The sequence below is a fragment of the Dama dama genome, chromosome 26 (assembly GCF_033118175.1).
Source record: "Dama dama isolate Ldn47 chromosome 26, ASM3311817v1, whole genome shotgun sequence".
Lineage (NCBI taxonomy): Eukaryota > Metazoa > Chordata > Mammalia > Artiodactyla > Cervidae > Dama > Dama dama.
In genome coordinates, this window is record NC_083706.1 from 41,811,511 (window position 1) to 41,831,200 (window position 19,690).

Consider the following 19,690-nt stretch of genomic DNA (forward strand, 5'->3'; position numbering starts at 1 on the left):
GATTACTTGAACGAGTCTCTATATCCTGTTTCCTCTACTTGATTTCATTAAACCGTGACATAAATGCATACTTTGCACCCAAACCACTGAACCCAAATGACTGCTTTGAGAGAGGAGTCAGGGAACTTAGAGCAAGGCTGTATAGACTGTTACACAGATGGAAACTTGTGGGGTTATCACGTTTACTTGGTTTTTCTTGAATAGCATCAGCTGAAATGGGCTCTGGGTGTTTTGCCCTTACATGGTGGTTATTAAAGTCGTGCTGAGCTGCGGGCATAGGTGAATTAATCTTGCACCACATTTGCTAGAATATCCTCACCGTGTGTGCCATGACTTCAGTATTCACTGGCCCCAGGGAGGGTCCATGTGTTCAGGCGTCATTTGTTCCACGCTGCGGCTTCCCAGCTGCAATCCGTGTTCATGGGCTGCCAGTTGTTCCGTCATCTAGTGAGTTTCTTTGTTGGTGTTTCGGTTCCCACCGGTCCTTTCACTCTGGAAAGTCTGGCAGCCCCTTGAGAGCCACACCGCTCTTTGGGGCTCTCCCCAAATGGCTCCCCTCTCCACCCACAGCCTTCCTTTCAGCCACAATGTCAAATATACACAATATAGGAAGTCAGCGCAGGCAGCCCTGGAGCAAGAAAATACCAGCGTGAAAGGTAGATGATGAACAGGGAGGCTGCCACCCACAGAGGGGAGCATCAGTGTGGTCCTCCCCAGCATCCTGACTGAGTGGAGTGCAGCCTCGGGGTCCTCCGGCATCCTCCCCCTGGTGGAGGCCACGTCCGTCCCCATCTCTCTGCTCTGCCCTTTATTCAGTTGCTCAGTCATGTCCGAATCTTTGCGACCCCATGAACTGCAGCACGCCTGGCTTCCCTGTCCTTCCCCATCTTCCGGAGTTTGCTCAAACTCATGTCCATTGCGTCAGTGATGCCATCCAACCATCTCATCCTCTGTCACCCCCTTCTCCTCTTGCCTTCAGTCTTTCCCAGCATCAGGGTCTTTTCCAAGGAGTCTGTTCTCTTCACATCAGGTGGCCAAAGTAGTGGAGTTTCAGCTTCAGCATCAGTCCTGCCGATGAATATTCAGGACTGATCTCCTTTAGGATGGACTGGTTTTATCTCTGTGCAGTCCAAGGGACTCTCCAGAGTCTTCTCCAGCACCACAGTTCCAAAGCCCTGGGGAGAGCTTAAAAATGGTATCTCATTTGAAAGAGTGGCTCTGTACCACTCTGAGAGACAGACTGGCTCGATAAAAATGTGGGCTGGATGGCTTCCAGGGAAGGAGGGAAAAGGCACGGCAACCTAGCCAGCTCTAAGTGGAGCACAGTGATGCTGTGTTCATTGCCTCATGTAGCCTGAGTCTTAGGGCCGGGAAGGTACTGTCACATATTCCTATAGGCAGATGCACACCTCCAACCCTGTACTGCTTTTCTGATGCCCTGAAAGGCCAGGTGATTATGTTTTAATTTTATTCCTACCACTACTCTCCAGCAAGAATCCTTCTTCCCCACTTCTGAGGTCATTTGACTTCTCTAGGGAGACTTGCTTTTTCCTTCCCATTTTTTGTTAGTATTATTAAAAAATTTTAAAGAGATTTTAACTTTAATAAGACTAACCTCCCTCTATTTTGGGTTCAGCTTTCCTTCTGCTTTATCTGAACTTTCCAATATCGACTTCATATCTTATAATAGTAAAAAAAACCCCACAATAGTCAGCACCCCTATTTACAAGGATTTACAAGGATTTCCCTGGTGGCTCAGACGGTAAAGCATATGCCTACAATGTGGGAGTCCTGGGTTCAATCCCAGGGTTGGGAAGATCCAGGGCAGTCCACTGCCTGGCAACCCACTCCAGTACTCTTGCCTGGAGAATCCCATGGATGGAGGAGCCTGGTGGGGGACAGTCCATGGGGTTGCAAAGAGTCAGATGTGACTTCACTTTCACTTTCACTGTTTATAAGGGTTTGAAGAGCTCTGTGTCAGGAAATGGGATACAGACAGCAATAAACATTTTCTTATTATTTCACAGTAGTATATCATCTGCCTCAGTTTCCTCAAAACACGTGGGTCCTCACTTTTGTGTAGGACCAGGAAAAAGAACGGTTGAGCACCATTACCTAGTAGATGCGCTTTGCTAGAAAGGAAATTCTCAGAAAGTCAGCCTTGCCTCTGAGGACCAGACAAGGTGGCTGGCACAGAGCAGCAAAACCCAGGTGGATGCACAGGTGTCCCCACACAGGTTTCTCTCTGACTTCTGTAAATACTCCTCGCCATCCCTGAGGCTGGGACGAGTTGGCAGGCAGGTGACTCCTCATGGCAAGTGCAAAATTAAAGCACTCTTCTAAATGCGATCTTTCTCTCCGCTTTCTCAGACCAAGACGTGGGGAAGAGGTAGACGAGAGGATACCGGGATTAACCAGGCACTGGAGGTCAGATTCCAGATCAGGAGGTCTCTCACCGCATTGCTGCTGGACTTCCTCGCCCTCTGTTGTGGACAGGATGTCCTTGGCTGCAGGAATTTTAAACTTGACTCCCAATAATAGGGCTCTACTGGGATGTCGGTGGGCTTCAGAGGTGGTTCGACTCGGCGACATTTTTTAGAACCCTCTTTCCTTACTTCTCCCATCTGCCCACCATGAGTCAGACTCTCCCTTCACGGTTGCACAATGGTTGCAGCAGTTTCTAGGTAACAGGCTCCCTCAGCCCACTCTCCAGCCGGGATGCCGCTGTTGAAAGAACTTCTTTTCCCCCTGATCTGAGTTGAGTCTATAACTGGGGCTGGGGTGACATTGACCCAAGAGCCCTGGCTCAGAAACCCCTGGACTCAGGTTTTTCCAGACCCAGAGCTGGGAAGGGAGATGCAGATCCATGTCCCCCCGCCCCCACTCTCCAAAAAAAAAAGACCAAGTAGTCGCCAAAGTAGGAAACTGCAAGTCACACTACTCTTCCTGTAATTGATCAAACCCCCCCCCACCACCATTAAATACTCAGAAAGGCAATTTCCTCCCAGAAAGTAGAAAATCATCATTGTTGAGGTAGCATTAGTGTCTATGCTTTGTGACTCTAATGTCTCCTTTGCTCCCACTCCTCCTTCTGTTCCTTTTCCCTCCTTCCCCTTCCCACCTCTTCTTCCTTTTTCTTCTCTTTCCTACTTCCCCTTCCTTCTTCTTTCCCTCCTCTTCCTCCTAGTCTCTTCCCTGTGCCCCCACCCCCATTAATTGTCAGCACATCTATATGATTCAACAACATTGGTTGGATAAAGTGCAGTATCTCACTAAATAGAATGTTTCCATATTTGTTCCCCAGGAAGAAGAAATGCCAGATGTGGAAATTGACATTGATGATCTTCTTGATGCAGACAGTGAAGAAGAGAGGGCTTTAAAATTACGGGTAAGTAGTATTCAAAATCTAGATCCTTTGATGAATGCTTGAATCCACTTGGGTCTCCAGAGCATGGCTCTCACTCATCCTGCCCTGGGGTGGTGGTGGCACCAGCGCTTGGGCAGTGGCAGGTTGCAGAGGGAATCAGTAGGATGCTGAGTATTCACCCACATAAACTGCATATCTGGAGATAAAACAGCCCAAAGGACCTGACTATAGTCAGATCTTAAATCACGTTATGGATGTGAGTTTCTCCAGCTCCAGCTTCTTGGGAGAAAGATGGTTCTGCCTGCAGAGATCCATTTGCCAGAGAAGAAAGGCATGTCCCACAGTTGTATGAGAAGGAGAGGGACTGAGCTAGAACTGGAATACCTAAGCCCAGGATTCTGGTCTTGCAGTTGTGGATTATAGCATTCATGAAATTCATTCCTAGATAAGATTGCTTGCAACATAATTCTAATAAAATATCTTTTATTGGAGCATGCTCACCTAATACAATGGATATTGAGATACCGCCCCCCCACTTCCTTTGTCCAGAGCAAAAAAAATACTTATTTCCCTTTCCACAGGAAGTCAAATCTATCATTTTAAAATCTGCATTTGGGAGTTTCTAAAACCAATTAACCTTTGACCTCCCATGGTTCTCACTGTTCATTGATAATTACTATTAATGGCTGTTAGTTATCACTGATGGCAAATGATCACTAGGGGCAAGCAAAGGACACGTTTGAATGTGTTAATGTGTTTAGTGTGTTAATAATTACTGGTGCCCCTTGAGTGGTGAGCAGTCTCAGTTTAATGATTATTTCTTGTTGTTAAATTTAGTTGGGAGATGATAGCATCCCGGTTATGAAAGTTACAAAAAGCAAAACAAAAACAAACAAAAAACCCCAGGTACCAGTTCTATAGAAAATGTAATGACATAAAATTTTTTTCTAAAAAATAATTACTTGAAAGAGGCTTTAACTGCCATCAGATCACCCTGGCTGGTTCTCAGGGGAGGACAACCAAAGCCTGCAGAGGTGAGACAAGCTACTTTGTGGTTGAATCACAGCCAGGTTCTCATTCCCCACGTCCAGTGTGACTGTCACCATCTCTCACAGGCTGTCTCAACTTAAGTGTATCCAGATTATTATGAACCACATAGGCAGCCCGAAGGACAGATGTATATGTGTGTATTCTGAAGAGTGCAAATGAAAGGTACAACGTTGTGTCTTCAGAGGGCTAACAGATACTGAAATACAGTATGATTCTTGGTAGTCAGTATGAAATATTGATTTACCCTATTAAGAATAATGTTATAAAAATGAGATGATTTCACTTAAATGATGTTGAATTTTAAAATAAAACTTCTGTGTATTTTCTTCTAGGAAGCTCTTGTAGACTGCTACAAACCAACAGAGGTAAGCAAATCACTTTCCCTAAATGTCAAGTTTGAGCTGGCTTTTTTCTTCTTTTTTTTTTTAATTAAATCAATTTCTCTATTTTTAAAGTGGAACCACAATAAGTAGTTTTGATTATGTGTACACTAAGTAGCCATTATATCTATAAGTGAAGTGCATGTGTTTGAATAACACTGACTTCCTTATTTGTAAACCTAAACGTGTCTGGTTCTAGAAGACTTAAAACTAATAGAATTGGGTGTGTTGCATGCTTTTATATCATATAAAAGCCAAACTTCAAAGGAAATTATAAGAAGGTTTGGAATCATTTTAGTAAAAATTTTAGATTTATAACTGGAGAATACATTCTATTAGTGTAGAGGTATGTATTTTTAAAAAGCTTAAAGCTGATTCTGTCATTTATAATTGAATGGTTGCCTATATTGGAAGGATAAATTTTATGCTTCGTGTGGATATTTGTCAAGAACATAAGCATTAATGTAAAACACTGATATTAGTTTGATCAGACCAAAACATTTAATGAATACTCTAGTGACCCATGTACAAATTAAGGATTTGATCATTTAGGAAAATATTTGTAAAAGAAGTATTTTCACTTTGCTCCTATGATAAATGAGAGAAATTAGAAGATCTATCAGATGTTTTCAAGTTAATTTACAGTATCAAAGCAATAATGAGAGGACTTCTGTTTTTGAAGTGGCATAACTACAAAGTGAGAGGAAAGCATGTTTTAAAGAGTATGTAAAATTTAAATGAATGGGAAATTTTAGGATCATTTGGCTTGAGGTCAGTTACTTATTTGAACTTTATTCTTACAATCTCCATTTTCCCTTATATTTATTACATACTGTATTCATAGAGATTTTAAATTTTTAGGTATCAAAACATATATATATATATGTATACACATATATATTTTAATCAATGCGATATATATATTCATAATTTTGAAAACCCAAAACAGGCTTATGGTGAAAAAGTAGCCATGTCTTTCACATTCCTTGGTTCCCCTCCCTAGAGGTATATATTTTATATTTATGTATCTTTGTATAACAACAATTTTGGCTGTTTCCCTGCTGTTTACTCTTATATTGCTAAGTATGCATTTACCACTTTTTTTCACTCCTTGACTTAAGAAGAATATGATAGATCTCTTACTCGCCACACAATTCATTTCCTTCCATCCCCTCAATAAAATTATTTAACAGTATTGTTTTAACTCAGTAGTCAAGATTAACAGTACCATGATTTAAATAAATGTTTTTCACTGATAAGTCAAACAGTGAAATATTGCCAATGTTTCTCTCTTGCATAGCCATTTGTTTTTCCTGGAGTTGATAAGTACCTTGTCATTTATTTTTGTCTAGTGCCTATTGGTATTTTTTTTTGTTGAACTCTCCGGAATCTTTGTCTATGTAGTATATTTTTTATATGCTCAAACACATCATTACTGTCACTCCACACCAGGCTTTCCTCCTGGAATCCCTTTGCAACAATATGGAGAAGTTATTCTCTGGGTCTGCTGAGTAGTTATTGTGTTGAGACTTCTGTTCACTGCTGTCCCCTGTCAGATGCTTTGTTTCTTAAATCTGTCTTCCTCATTTAAATTTGAGTACATCATCCTACAATAGCTTTTTGGGAAAGGATGTATAAAAGGTAAATTTTTTGAATCCCTGCATATATGAAAATATATCTTGATTGATAGTTTGGATGGTATACAATTCTAGATAAAATTCATTTCTAAAACTCAATTTTAAGGGCATTATTCTATTGTATTACTTTAGTTGTTAAGAATTCAGAAGCCTTTTCCATTCTCAGAATCTAGGTGACCTATTCTTTTCCCTTCAGTTAACCTGGATTATCTCTATATTTTGGAATTTTACAATGATATGCTCTAGTGTGGGTCCTTTTCTGTTCATATGCTGGGTACTTTGTAAACTCTTTTAGTCTGAAGATTTATGTCTTTCAGCTCTTCAAAACTAATTTTTTTAATATTTATTATTTTTATAAATTTTTCCCCTCGGTATTCTATATTTTTGGCTCTCTTATTATTTAGATGTTACCTCTTCTAGATGGAGCCTCTAACTTCTTATCTTTTTTCCTTTTGTTTTTCACCTCTTTGATCTTTTGTTCTACTTTCTGAAAGATTTCCCTGACTTTATCTTCTATACTTTTAATTGATATTTTAAAATTTCAGCTATCTTATTTTTAATATTCAAGAACTCTTTCTTGTTCACTGTTCACTATTTTGTTTGAGTATTTCTTCTCATATTATGGATGCATTTATTTCTTTTTCCTCCTTGAGGATATCAGTCAATGTTTTGTTTCCTTTTGAAGATTATGCTGCTCTCTTCATTTTCCCTTTTTTCTCTGAATCACATTTTTTCTCTGTCTGTTTTTGTCCATCCTTGCTAATTCTGGGCAGTGTATTCATGTTTGAATGTTAGGACTCAGTAAGCTGATTGGAATCTGTGTGTATGAGCACAACTTGTCCATTGGTGGGTCTCAGTGTGGAGTGACCAGGTTGCAAATCAGATTTTTTTTTTTCATTGTATGTGGGTATGGAGAGGGGGGTGCATTCTAGGTGGTTCAGTGGTAAAGAATATGCCTGCCAATGCAGGAGATGCAGAAGACGCAGGTTCTATCCCTAGCTCAGGAAGATCCCCTGGAGGAGAAAATGGCAACCCAATCCAGTATTCTTGTCTGGAGAATCCCATGGACATAGGAACCTGGTAGACTATAGTCCATAATGTTGCAGAGAGTCAGACACGACTGAGCGCATATACATACACACACACATATTTGGAACAGGGGGCTTCTCAAACTATTGCTGTTTGACATCTCTTTTCTGGAGAGGTTTTTCTATTTGTCTGTTTTGTTTATTTTTTTTTTTTTTTAAGATTTGACCCAGTAAACTCCTATCTGAGGGTTGATAATCTGACTTTAGGCTTTGTTGAAGTAAGGACAGAAAGGCAGCAGGTGACCTCACCCTTTAGCTCTTTGGGGACTAGAACTCCTTTATTTATACATAGTTGGGAAATTAAGAGTTAAAACAATTAGATATTTGGAGAGCAGTATCGAATTGTTGCGAAGGGTTGGACAAGCTTAGTGGAATCTTAGTCAGGAAAAGTGATGAATTATGCCGATGAATTAACATGTGATGTGGGGGTGGGGGGTGGCTGCTGAGAGTAGATGCAGGCTGGTGGGTGTAGACATGCCCCTTACTCACTTATCATTCCTTTTTCCTTCAGTTCTTCTGGGTGGGGAAGTGCATCTTTTGGTATTTAGGTAAGAAAGGTTGGATATGCATGAGAGCCCTCCGCCTCTTTCCCTCAGGTTTTGCAATGTTCAGGGAGAAAAGTATTTACACTCCTCATAATTAAATGAGATGGAGGGTCTTTTCCTCCTGCAATAATTGTATTCCTTAAAGCAGAAACATTACTTTACTGACAAAGGTCCGTATCGTCAAAGTTATGGGTTTTCCAGTAGTCATGTATGGATGTGAGAGTTGGACCATAATGAAAGCTGAGTACTGATGAATTGATGCCTTTGAACTGTGGTGTTGGAGAAGACTCTTGAGAGTCCCTTGGACTGCAAGGAGATCAAGCCAGTCCATCCTAAAGGAAATCAATCCTGAATGTTCATTGGAAGGATTGATGCTGAAGCTGAAACTCCAATACTTTGGCTACCTGATGTGAAGAACTGACTCACTGGAAAAGACCCTGATGCTGGGAAAGGTTATAGGCAGGAGGAGAAGAGAATGACAGAGGATGAGATGGTTGGATGGCGTCACCAACTTGAGATGGACATGAGTTTGAGCTAGCTCTGGGAGTTGGTGATGGGAACTCCACATCAGGGAACTCCAACTTCCACACCAAGGAAGCCTGGCATGCTGCAGTCCATGGGGTCGCAAAGAGTCATACATGCTAAGCAGCTGAACTGAGCTGGTCTCTTTGAAGAGGCTTATGAGATGAGAGGATGTGGTATTTGAATGTTCCTCAGAGTCCCAAAGGAAGAAGGAAGGAAAAGGTGCTGTAGTTTATGATGGAGCCTATCTTGCCCGCTTTTTTAGCTCATGGTTCCTAGGAATGGAAATGGTGTAAAACACTGGGGAATTTCAGTCAAGGTCATTGATGTATTAAAGGATCATTTCAGAAAAGTTTGGATAGTTTTGTCTTTAAGCTTATGTGCATAAGAAACAGATTTTACTGGCACCTGGATTGTGATAATAAAATTAATAGCTTGTGTTTCCCCCGAGCTCTAGAGTTCATACTGAGGGAACAAGTATTATCTTATTTAATCCTCACAACCATCACTTGAAGCAGAGAATTTGGGTGACTTGTCTAAGATCTCGCAGCAGTGAGCAGAGAGACAGCAACTTATCCTTGAGTTTCTGACACCTGATCTTGTGCTCTTTCTTTCCATCCTGCCAGTCTTCCTAAGCTGCTTGACACAGCAAGACATGTAGGACATTAAAGGACTTTGACTTATCTCAGCTAAATGCCTCACAATTAATGATGTTCCTTTTCAAGTCGCCTTCTCTGGAGGTACTATTTTTTGATCAAAAGAATTTTACATACAATTATTATGCCTCTTTGAAGTTAGAAATGTAAGGAAGCCGTCTTTGCTGAATCAGACAGATCTATTTATAGTCTCATTGCAGAAGATGAGTTGGCAGTGGCGGGGCTGGGGGGCAGGGAGTGGAAAGAAGACTGGACTTTGAATCTAGAGTCTTATACCAGCACCAAACTTGTGTGACTTATAGCAATTTTCTCAACCTCTCTGAGCCTCCTTTTCCTCCTTTATGAAAATGGAGGTAGTAATAACCACCTCCTTAGATTTTAGTAAGGGCTATTTGCAATGAAAATATTATTAGTGATAGCAACAATATTAATAGCTTAGTCATCTCTGAGCACATGCCAGGCACTGATCTAATGCATGTATTAATCATTTCATCTTCACAGCAGAGTTATGAGGTTGGCACTATGATCCTCAGTTGAGACACAGAACAGCCTGTGTAAATTGCCTCAGGTGACATAGTTAATAAGTAGAGAAGTCAGGGTACGTAGGAAAGCACGTAACATGAAGCTTGCCACATGCTGGTTGAATCTGGCTCCATATAAGGCAATACTTCTCCATTACATATTAATCGCATAAAATGCCCAAATTCACTGATAATGATATTCTTGCATTATTTAATTTGAAGAGCAGGTTTGAAAGAATCTTCTGATTTCACAGAAGTGATATTGTTCTGTCACAGACTTTGGGTCCGTGGTTTCATCCCGTGTGGGTCCCTGGCTAGGAAGAAAGAGACTTGTGTTTCCCCATTTTGATTCATATGCCAAACTGTGGACTCTTGACATTTAAATCTTTCCTGACTTGGGCCCTTTAGAAAGCACAGCAGTGTAATTGAAGTCCCCACACTAATGGATTAGTGATTGACTAGTCAGAATGGTGCTTTCATTTTTTCCACTTCAATAAATGCCATTTCTGATGTAGTTGATACTAAAATAGAGCTGATAGGTAGAAAATAGGATAGAAAATAGGTAGAAAAAGGATATTTCTATATAAAACATGAAGAAAATGAGTAATTTTGCTTTGGTTATTACTTGGATTTGAAGGATGCAAGTGGAGTTTGTAGGGCTTCCCAAGTGGCTCAGAGGTAAAGAATCCACCTGCCAATGCAGGAGACACAGGAGACACATGTTCAATCTCTGGTTTAGGAAGATCCTTTGGAGTAGGAAATGGCAACCCACTCCAGTATTCTTGCCTGGAAAATCCTACAGACAGAGGAGCCTGGCGGGCTACAGTCCATGTGGTTGCAAAGAGTTGAACATGACTGAGTCACTGACCATGCACGCAGTGGGCTTTGTAGAAATCAAGGATGGGGATGTCTTGGCCAACTAGCCAGGCTAGGGGGAAGCTTCTTCTCCTGTTGCTCAGTGTCACTTTGGATGGTTTTCAAATCTCAGGATCACAGAGGAACACTTCCATTGACTGGGATGGTGGAAAGAAATTGCATTTAATATGGGCTGGAGGGCGTCTCTCTTACCATCTGTTAAGAGAATTGCCAGTTGGACTTACGGACTTTTAGAAATCTCTTTTTTATAGTTAAAGGTGGCTGTGCCATTGCTATCTAATAAACATCAGATTTTTCTTTCTGGATTTATTTCTTTTTTGTGAAATAGAGGTTGAGGTATTACCTATCATCTTAGCCATCAGAGTCTGTCCATTGATACGCATGAGAAGTTCACGCAGGATGACTCAGTCTGTGAGGAGGCGGTGAGAGGCATCTTTGGTCCCAGTAGTTGGCTGGGTCATAGAAATGTCATGCCATGTGACGGTACAGAAGAAGGATGTCTAATTATTGTTTGCAAATGGGAATTGGCCAGTGTTTTCAGCAGGACGGGTCTGCCCTGTTGTTCATTGTGTGTTGGTAGGAAGGCAGATTCGCTTTCCTTGCTCTGATGTCACAGTGACTGCATCTTACATTTCTGATAGGCTTTGGTGCTGGCCATTGTCACCTTCCTACTCACACCCACCATTTAGTATCTTAACTTGTCATTTAAAATATTGTTCAGTTTATGCGTACATGGAAATACTCCCAGCCCTGATTACTGAGCTGACTGCAGCAGAAAGAAAATGTAAACTAGGAGAGTCGGTGTGAGTGGCTGGAGGAAGTTTGGCTTGGTGTTTTGCTATGTTCTCTTTGTTCATCCATTCAACAAATATTTATAGAAGATTTCTGTAATCTAGGGACTTAGAGAGGGTGGCGAACATGTGTGTCCAGTTTAAAAACAATCTCTTAGGGACTTCCCTGGTGGTCCAGTGGCTAAGACTCCACGCTACCAATGCACGGCCCGGGTTCCATCCCTGGTCAGGGAACTAGATCCCACATGCCAAACCTAAGACCCAGTGCAGCCAAAATAAATAAATAAACACTAACTAATAAATAGAAAATAAGATCAATCTCTTAAAAGGCCACAGCCACTATGGTGAGAATTTCAATGCTCAAAAAATTTTAAAATAGGGATAAAATGACAGAAGTGCCAGGGTGTCAGCTTATCCCATGGTTCTCTAAGTTAGAAACCAAATTGCTGAATGGAGAGTGATTTTATGGGATCTATACTTTGCTGGAAAAAGCCGAGGAGGCTGCCGTTTTGCTTGTTTAATAGATCTGAGAGCCTGCATACAGGGAAAACTTTTCATCTAGCTTCTCAAGGGATTTCCTCAAAAAAGACTGCTGTTTAGGGCTGGGAAAAGGAGTAGAACAAGAATGTGAGATTAATGAGTTGAAATCTACCCTTTGAAAACTGTCACCTTCAGAATGATGTCTCTGAAGGGTAAGAATTGGGAAATTACAAAGAAAGACTGGAGTCAGATAGGAACGACTAGCCGTTGGAGCCATTGGCTACAAGAGCCTAATTATGTGTTAGGGTAATTAGGCAGGTAGATCATAAAGAGTTCAGATTGATTAGCCAGAAACATGGGAAGCTTTATCTAGTGGCCAAAAGGATTTTAGTCCCAGTATGTCAGTTGTTCACATACTTTCATTAGGGCTCTTTAGGCTCCAGGCCTCTTCTGCCCAGGGAGAAAGAGCCAGGACATGTTGGAGCTGACTTTTGGACTCATTTTTAAAGAAGATTTATTTATTTACCTTATTTTTTGGCTTTGCTGGAAGAACCACATGCGTCTTGCCATTGGATGGTCCCCTTCCCCCCAGACATTAATGATTATTATTTTATAAAAGACTCAGTGGAGGAGGTAGAGGCTTTAAAAGGCAGTGACTTTAAACAGTTGGCATTTTCCAGTGATTGATTGTGCTTTTTTGGCCTTTTCTTTTTCTATTAAATTCAAAATGAATGATCATGTGACACTATGATCATGTTTTAAAAGCTAATCAACCCTATATTAAAATCAGCTTTATGTTTTCTTCTTGTGTTTAGATTTATCTGGGCAAGAGAAAAACTATGTTAAAGGCAATTTGACACATGATTTTTGATTTCTATATCTTTAGCAAAGGGAGTCACAATCACACAAGTCTCAAACAGTTTAGAAATGGATTTCTTTCCTTTAGACAAGATTCAGGTGTTTGTACTAAATAATATTGTCCTTCATTGATAATAGAAGCCTTGATGAAATTAGTTTTCTTAGGGATTATGAAACGGGAATTCTGCTGAGTGTAGTCCATGGATTATTTATTGGAGTTGGATTACTTATTTGGACTTTATGTGGTGTGAATTGCAGGTGTACGGTGTGTGAGAAACCCATTAGTAAGTGAAGGAAGAATTAAATGCCAGTTAGGTTGGATCTGGTGAGGGCAAATGAACTGTTCTGCTGCATATACAAAAAGGTTAGAATTTGGGTACAAAATAAATTAATCTAAGAGCAGCGGTTTGAATCTCTAAAATAGATTCATGAGACCACTCTCATCAGCAGAGCAAATTAATCTTTAATGGTGGATAGTCAAGGAAATAAATGGACAAAATAGTGTCAGTGGTTTTTAAGTCAAAGGAGGGGGAACCAGGATGCAGTTAAGGCCTTCAGGAATGTACGCTGGCAGAAGTCATTATAAGCACAGCAGGTACAAACCCTCACCCAAAACAGATTCATAAGCCTCTCTTCAGATCATGAAAAATAGGATCAGTTCTGGTGTGGTTCTGTCGGCAAATGAACTTCTATGAAGAAAAACCCTCTCCCCTCCCCCACCCCCCAAAAGACGGGGAAGTGAAGTATTTCAGTGCTGAGTGATGAAGGCCCCGGTGCTGCTGAATGATGCCACCGACTGAGGAGAGCAAATCCCAGGGTCACACAGGGATGGGCTCGCCCCCAAAGCCACGTTCTTCAGGACGGATTCACCGCCTGCCCCTTTGGCGTCCTGTGTGACCCGGACAGTCAAGCCAATGAAAGTTTACAGTGTGATTTTTGAATGCTTAGCTGGTTCGTTGAGGGAGGACATTTTGCCATTTGGAATAGTTTTCAGGTGTTGCCATCATGTTTAAGAAGAGGCATGCACTGCCTACCCTTCCATTGTTCTCACATATCTAATCTTTGCTGGATCTTGAAATTCTTCTCATAGAGCCTGGTGACTACGGTTCACAGTGCCGTTTTGTGTATTTGAAAGTTGCTAAGAGAAAAAATTGTAACTGTGTGGTGATGGATGTTAACCAGACTTACTGTCATGATTACTTTGCGATATATTCATGTATCATGTCTTATGGTGGTTTAGTTGCTAAGTCGTGTCCAACTCTTGCAATCCCATGGACTGTAGCCTGCCAGGCTCCTCTGTCCATGGAATTCTCCAGGCAAGAATACTGGAGTGGGTTGCCATTTCCTTCTGCAGAGGATCTTCCCAACCCAGGAATCAAACCCGGGTCTCCTGCATTGCAGGCAGATTCTTTACCGACTGAGCTATGAGAGAAGCCCATTATGTCGTATACTTGAAACTAATATAATGTTGTATGTCAATTACACATCGATTAAAAAAATGAAATTCTTCCATGTCTACCAATCACAACTTGCCTGATTCCCATGTCATCTGTTGAATGCCAGGCTTTTTGGAAGGAGTGTCAGGTAGCTACATAAAACAGGTGCAAGTTGACTTGATTTGCCATCGTTTGGCAGCGAGGCTCAGGGACAGATGGTCCCCGAATGTGCCTTTTTAGGAAATGCTTGGTGCAGTGACTGGGGTGACAAAGAGGAGGCACACGGGAAGTTGCTGATCCTCATGGGCTCCAGCCTTCAGAATCCTCCCCTGCTGTTTCTTTTCACGCCACCTAAGCAGTGGGTGGTATTTTTTGGACAAGCAGGTAAAGCCCCCAGAGTTCTGCTGGGCGTCCTTTGTCAGAACTTGCATGTGGCACACAATCGTTCTCATTGGTGACATCATTCACCAAGCGGCAGTTTTAAGCATTTCTTTGGAAAAATCTGTTTGTTGGGAAATATTTCTCATCAAAGGGCTGCGTCATAATATCCATTTATCTTGTTTATCTTTTCCAATGACTTGAAACGCTTGAAAGAACGACATGAGTGAGTGCAGCTTAGTCACGCACACAGCAGCGGTCTGTAGTGACACCCAGATTTCTCCTTCTCCCACTTTCCGATGGACCCACCCGAAGCAGCGCAATGTCATCACTAACAGATGAGTCACTTCGAGCGACTAGGGAAGGGCCGCAGACGCCTGGCTCTGGTGATAATTGCAAAGTGCGCATCCATCTGCCGCCTCTGGCACAGACCCCAGCAGGCGAGAGAGGGTGGCAGCTGAAAGCCACGGAGCCCAGGAGGAATTAGGAACGAGAGCTCAGAGTGTGGCCATCGCGAGGCCATGCCCCGTGCCAGCCCACACCGCCCAAACTCCAGAGCGAGGACGGACCTTCTGTTTTCACGAAGCTGCCAGGTCCCCTCAGAAGCCTGCTCTGCCTTTTCATTCCTAGGAGTCTCTCTGTAAATCCGATGGCCTCATGTCATTGAGTCAGGTTTCCAGGGTCACTGGAGATGTTTCTTTTCTTTCTATTGTTCTTTGATCTCTTCTGTGTGTGTGCTTGTGCAAACCTCTCCTCTCTTCGCTGCCCTCCCCACCTCCAGCATCCTAGGCTCCACTCTCCCTCAAGTGTTCCTCCTCTTCCCTAACTCTCCCAGGTGGCCTAGTGTTCCAGCGCTGAAAGGAGAACCTCTGGAACCTTCCTCCAGAGTAGCTGGGGCCAGTTAATACTTTGTACCGTTCCAGCCTCCTCCATTGATATACAAAGATTCTCGTGTTTTCTCTCCCTGCTGCTTCACTTTAATGCCTCACTGTGTGGATTAATTGCTTCATGTACATATTTCTTGGCTTTACAAACCTTTGCTGAGCACCTCCTGTATTATGCACCATGCTAGGAAAACAAAAAAGAGTTGGATTCATGCAGCCAAGTAGAAGTGACAAGTGTGCTCAGGGATTATCTTGCATCCTTTATATAAATGATACTTTGTAGTTTTTCTTCTTCAGCCTGCTTATTGTGCCCAACATGAGACTTCTGAGATTTGTCCATGCTCATACAGAAGGCTCTAGTTTATTCATTTTTATTGCATTCCTGTGCAATAACATTGTTTAAATGTATATAATCCTCTTTACTATAATTTATGAATACAAAACTGACATGGATCTGTTTGTTAAGACACTAGATTCTTATGGGCATCTGCTTTCCACTGGTTAGAAAATCTACTGTTTATTTGAGAATGATAAAAAAAGGAAGAAGAAGAAAGAAAAGGCTAGTATCTTAGTCATTATGTCTTCACCTCGTAGGAAACCTAGAAAGGTCTCTGGGCCTCCCAGGTCATGAGACTATATTGTTTTATAGTCTCATATGTCTCTCTACCCCCACTCAAGTGTCTTCTGAAATTTCTTGTAAAATTCAGTGGGCACCTTGGCAACAGAACTTTCTATTACTCTGCTGTCTTTTAAGAGTTAAATAATTCCAAAATTTAACATTTTTGAACTGTCCAGCCTTATCTTCCTAAAATAGTGTGTCACTCACCAACTCTCCTTGCCAAATAAAGGCCCCTCAGATACTAAGTGTTAACTGCAAAGAAGTTAGTTGAGGCTCCTCTTCTCTCCCCAGATCAAGTTATTTGGAGTTTCAAGTGAATGTAAGCACCACAAACACAGGTCTTTCCCAAAGAAGGCAATAACATTATTCTATTACAGTATACTATAACATATTTATCCCCTCTTCTGCTATTCACTTAGGCTATCTTTATTCACAGACAGCATGATTGTCTATGTAGAAAATCCAAGAGTATACCCAAAAGTTACCAGACATAATGAGTTCAGCAAGCTTGCAAGATACAAGATAAATATATAAAAATCTATTGTATTTCTATATACTAGCAACAATCAAAATTGAACTAAATCCACACCACTCACAGTAGCGTCAACAATATTAAATATTTAGGAATAAATCTGACAGAAGATGTGTAATATTTGTACACTGAAAACCAAAAATGTTGCTTAAACAAGACTTAAATGGGTACAGAGATATACCATTTACATGGGTGAGAAGATTTATTATTGTTAAGATGTCAGTTCCCTCCAAATTGATCTATAGATTTAATGCAGTCTTAATGAAAACCCAGCCAGTTTTTATTGGTAGGCATTTACAGGCAAAACAATTCTAAAATTATTAAGGAAATTTAAAGGACCTAGAATAGTTTTGAAAAAGATTAATAAATTTGGCTGATTAACATTACCTCATTTTAAGACTTATTATAAAAGTCTACACTTTCCTTATCGGTGTAAGGATAGACACATAAATAGATCAATGCCTCAGCTATTCTACTCCTAGGTATTCACCCAAAATAAGTGGAAGCATATTTCATACAAAGACTTGTACATGATGTTTTTAGCAACTTTTTTTTATGATTTGTGTAGTTTTCTATTTTTTAAATTGCTTTACAATATTATGTGAGTTTCTGCCACACAGCAACGTGAATCACCCATAGGTATATATATGTCCCTCCCTCTTGAACCTCCCCTTCCACCTCCCACCCCATCCTACCCCTCTCGATTGTCACAGAGCACTGGATTTGAACTCACAGCATCATACAGCAAATTCCCACTGGCTATCTATTTTACATATGGTAGTGTATATGTTTCAGTGTTCAGTTCAGTTCAGTCGCTTAGTCATGTCCAACTCTTTGCAAGCCCATGGACTGCAGCATGCCAAGCTTCCCTGTCCATCACCAACTCCTGGAGCTTGCTTAAACTCATGTCCATCAAGTTGGTGATGCCATCCAACCATCTCATCCTCTGTCGTCGCCTTCTCCTCCTGCCCCCAATCCCTCCCAGCATCAGGGTCTTTTCCAATGAGTAGGCTCTTCGCATCAGGTGGCCAAAGTATTGGAGTTTCAGCTTCAGCATCAGTCTTTCCAATGAATACTCAGGACTGATTTCCTTCAGGATTGACTGGTTTGATCTCCTTGCAGTCCAAGGGACTGAAATGTGTTACTCTTTCAATTCATCCCTCCCTCTCCTTCCTCCACCATGTCCACAAATCTGTTCTCTACGTCTGCATCACCATTGCTGCTCTGCAAATAAGTTTATCAGTACCGTCTTCCTGGATTCCATATATATTTGTTAATGTACGATATTTGTTTTTCTCTTTCTGATTTACTTCACTCTATATAGTAAGCTCTAGGTTCATCCACCACATTGGAGCTGACTCAAATGCATTCCTTTTTATGACTGAGTAATATTTCACTGTATTTATGTACCAAAACTTCTTTATCCATTCATCTATTGATGAACATCTAGGTTGCTTCCATGTCCTAGCTATAGTAAAGAGTGCTGCAGTGATACATTAGGGATACATGTGTCTTTTTCGGTTATGGCTTCCTCAGGGTATATGCCTAGTAGTGGTATTGTTGGATCACATGGTGGTTTTACTCCTAATTTTTTAAGAAATTTCCATACTGTTCTCCACACTGGCTTTTAAGCCCCAAAGAGGGAATAACTCAAATTCCACCAACAGGTGACTGGGTAAACAAATTGTGATACTTCTCTGAAGGAGTATGCCAATTGGCAACAAAGTAGGAATGAACAATTAATACATGCAGCAGTATTGCTGAACCTCAAAATAGTTTTGCTGAGCTAAAGAAGCCAGACTAAAAAGTATAGAGTGTTATAATTGTATTTATAGAAACCTCTAGAAAATGCAAACGAATCTAGAATGACAGAAAACAGATCAGTGTTTCCCTGGGGCAGGAGGAATAAGAGGAGGAGGGGAGGAGTATCAAGGAAAATGAAAAATCAGCTGGAGGTATTGGATATGTCCATTATATTCATTGTGCAGATAGTATGCTCATAGTAGTTGTATACTTCAACTATGTGTATTTTGTGGCATATCAATTATATTTTAGTGAAGCTGTTTACAAAAAAGTCCCTGGGGTCCTTTTAGTGTTGAGAGCTTCCATCCCAACCATTCTATTAAAATTTCTCTCCTCCAGGGCACAGTGGCCCTTTTCTTGCCTGATTCAATATCTTTGTCTTTGACTTAATCTCTCATCAGCAATTTCTTCTTTTAGCTTCTTAACCACACAGTTTCTTTGCAATATTGTAAATCAACTATACTTCAATTTTTAAAAAATTTTGAAAGAAAAACCAGAACACTTTCTTGAGTTTCCCCCAATTTCATTGGTTCCTCTTTTTCAGTCTCCTTTGCTGGCGCCAAGCCTTTGCCAGATCTCACTTGTTAGAGGGCCTCTGACCATGGTCTTTGGCCTTTTTTTCCTCTCTATTTGCACTTTCCTCCAAGGTTTTTGCATCTAGTTTTGTGATTCCAAGTATTGTCATCTTGAACAGTTCAATAGAATTTTCTGAGATGATGGAAAAATCCTGCTGTTCAATATGGTAACCATTAGCTAATTTAATATATTATATATGGTGACTGAGCATTTGAAATGTGGCTTGTGTGACCAAGGAAGTGAATTTTAATTTTTATTTATTTTAATTAGTTTAAATTGAAATAGCCACATGTAGTTAGGGGTTAATATATTGAATAACCTGGGTCTAGATCACTGTGTTTACAAACTATGGGTGGTAACCATTAAGTGATCTTGATCTGTATTTTTTTTTCAAAATAGAATAAAATAGAAAATATCTTACAGATAGTAAGAGTTACATTTTTATGTGAAGCTTTTGTTTCAGTCTTGCATCTCTGTATACTAGGTTGCTATAACTATGTATAGATCACAAGATTTTTAGGGCTTTTTGTTTGTTTTGTTTTCAGTTGAAAGTCATTTAGATCAGTGCTCGTCATACCCATATTTATGTCTTCTGTCCAAGTTCAGAAATGGTGGTGATTAAAATGTTTATGTCCTTTGACCTACGACAGAATAGCTCTCCAAAGGGAATAATCCAAACTGTAAACAGAGA

The 19,690-nt window shown here is 40.8% G+C and overlaps 1 protein-coding gene across 1 annotated transcript in view; it reads left to right on the top strand.

Annotated features, from left to right (window-relative positions):
• Positions 1-19,690, top strand: part of PPP1R14C (protein phosphatase 1 regulatory inhibitor subunit 14C) — an 80,433-nt gene that overhangs the window by 57,246 nt on the left and 3,497 nt on the right. The window contains exons 2-3 of the mRNA XM_061130098.1: positions 3,305-3,388; positions 4,750-4,782. Of these exons, the coding sequence (XP_060986081.1) occupies positions 3,305-3,388; positions 4,750-4,782 (117 nt within the window). The remainder of the gene's footprint in view (positions 1-3,304; positions 3,389-4,749; positions 4,783-19,690) is intronic.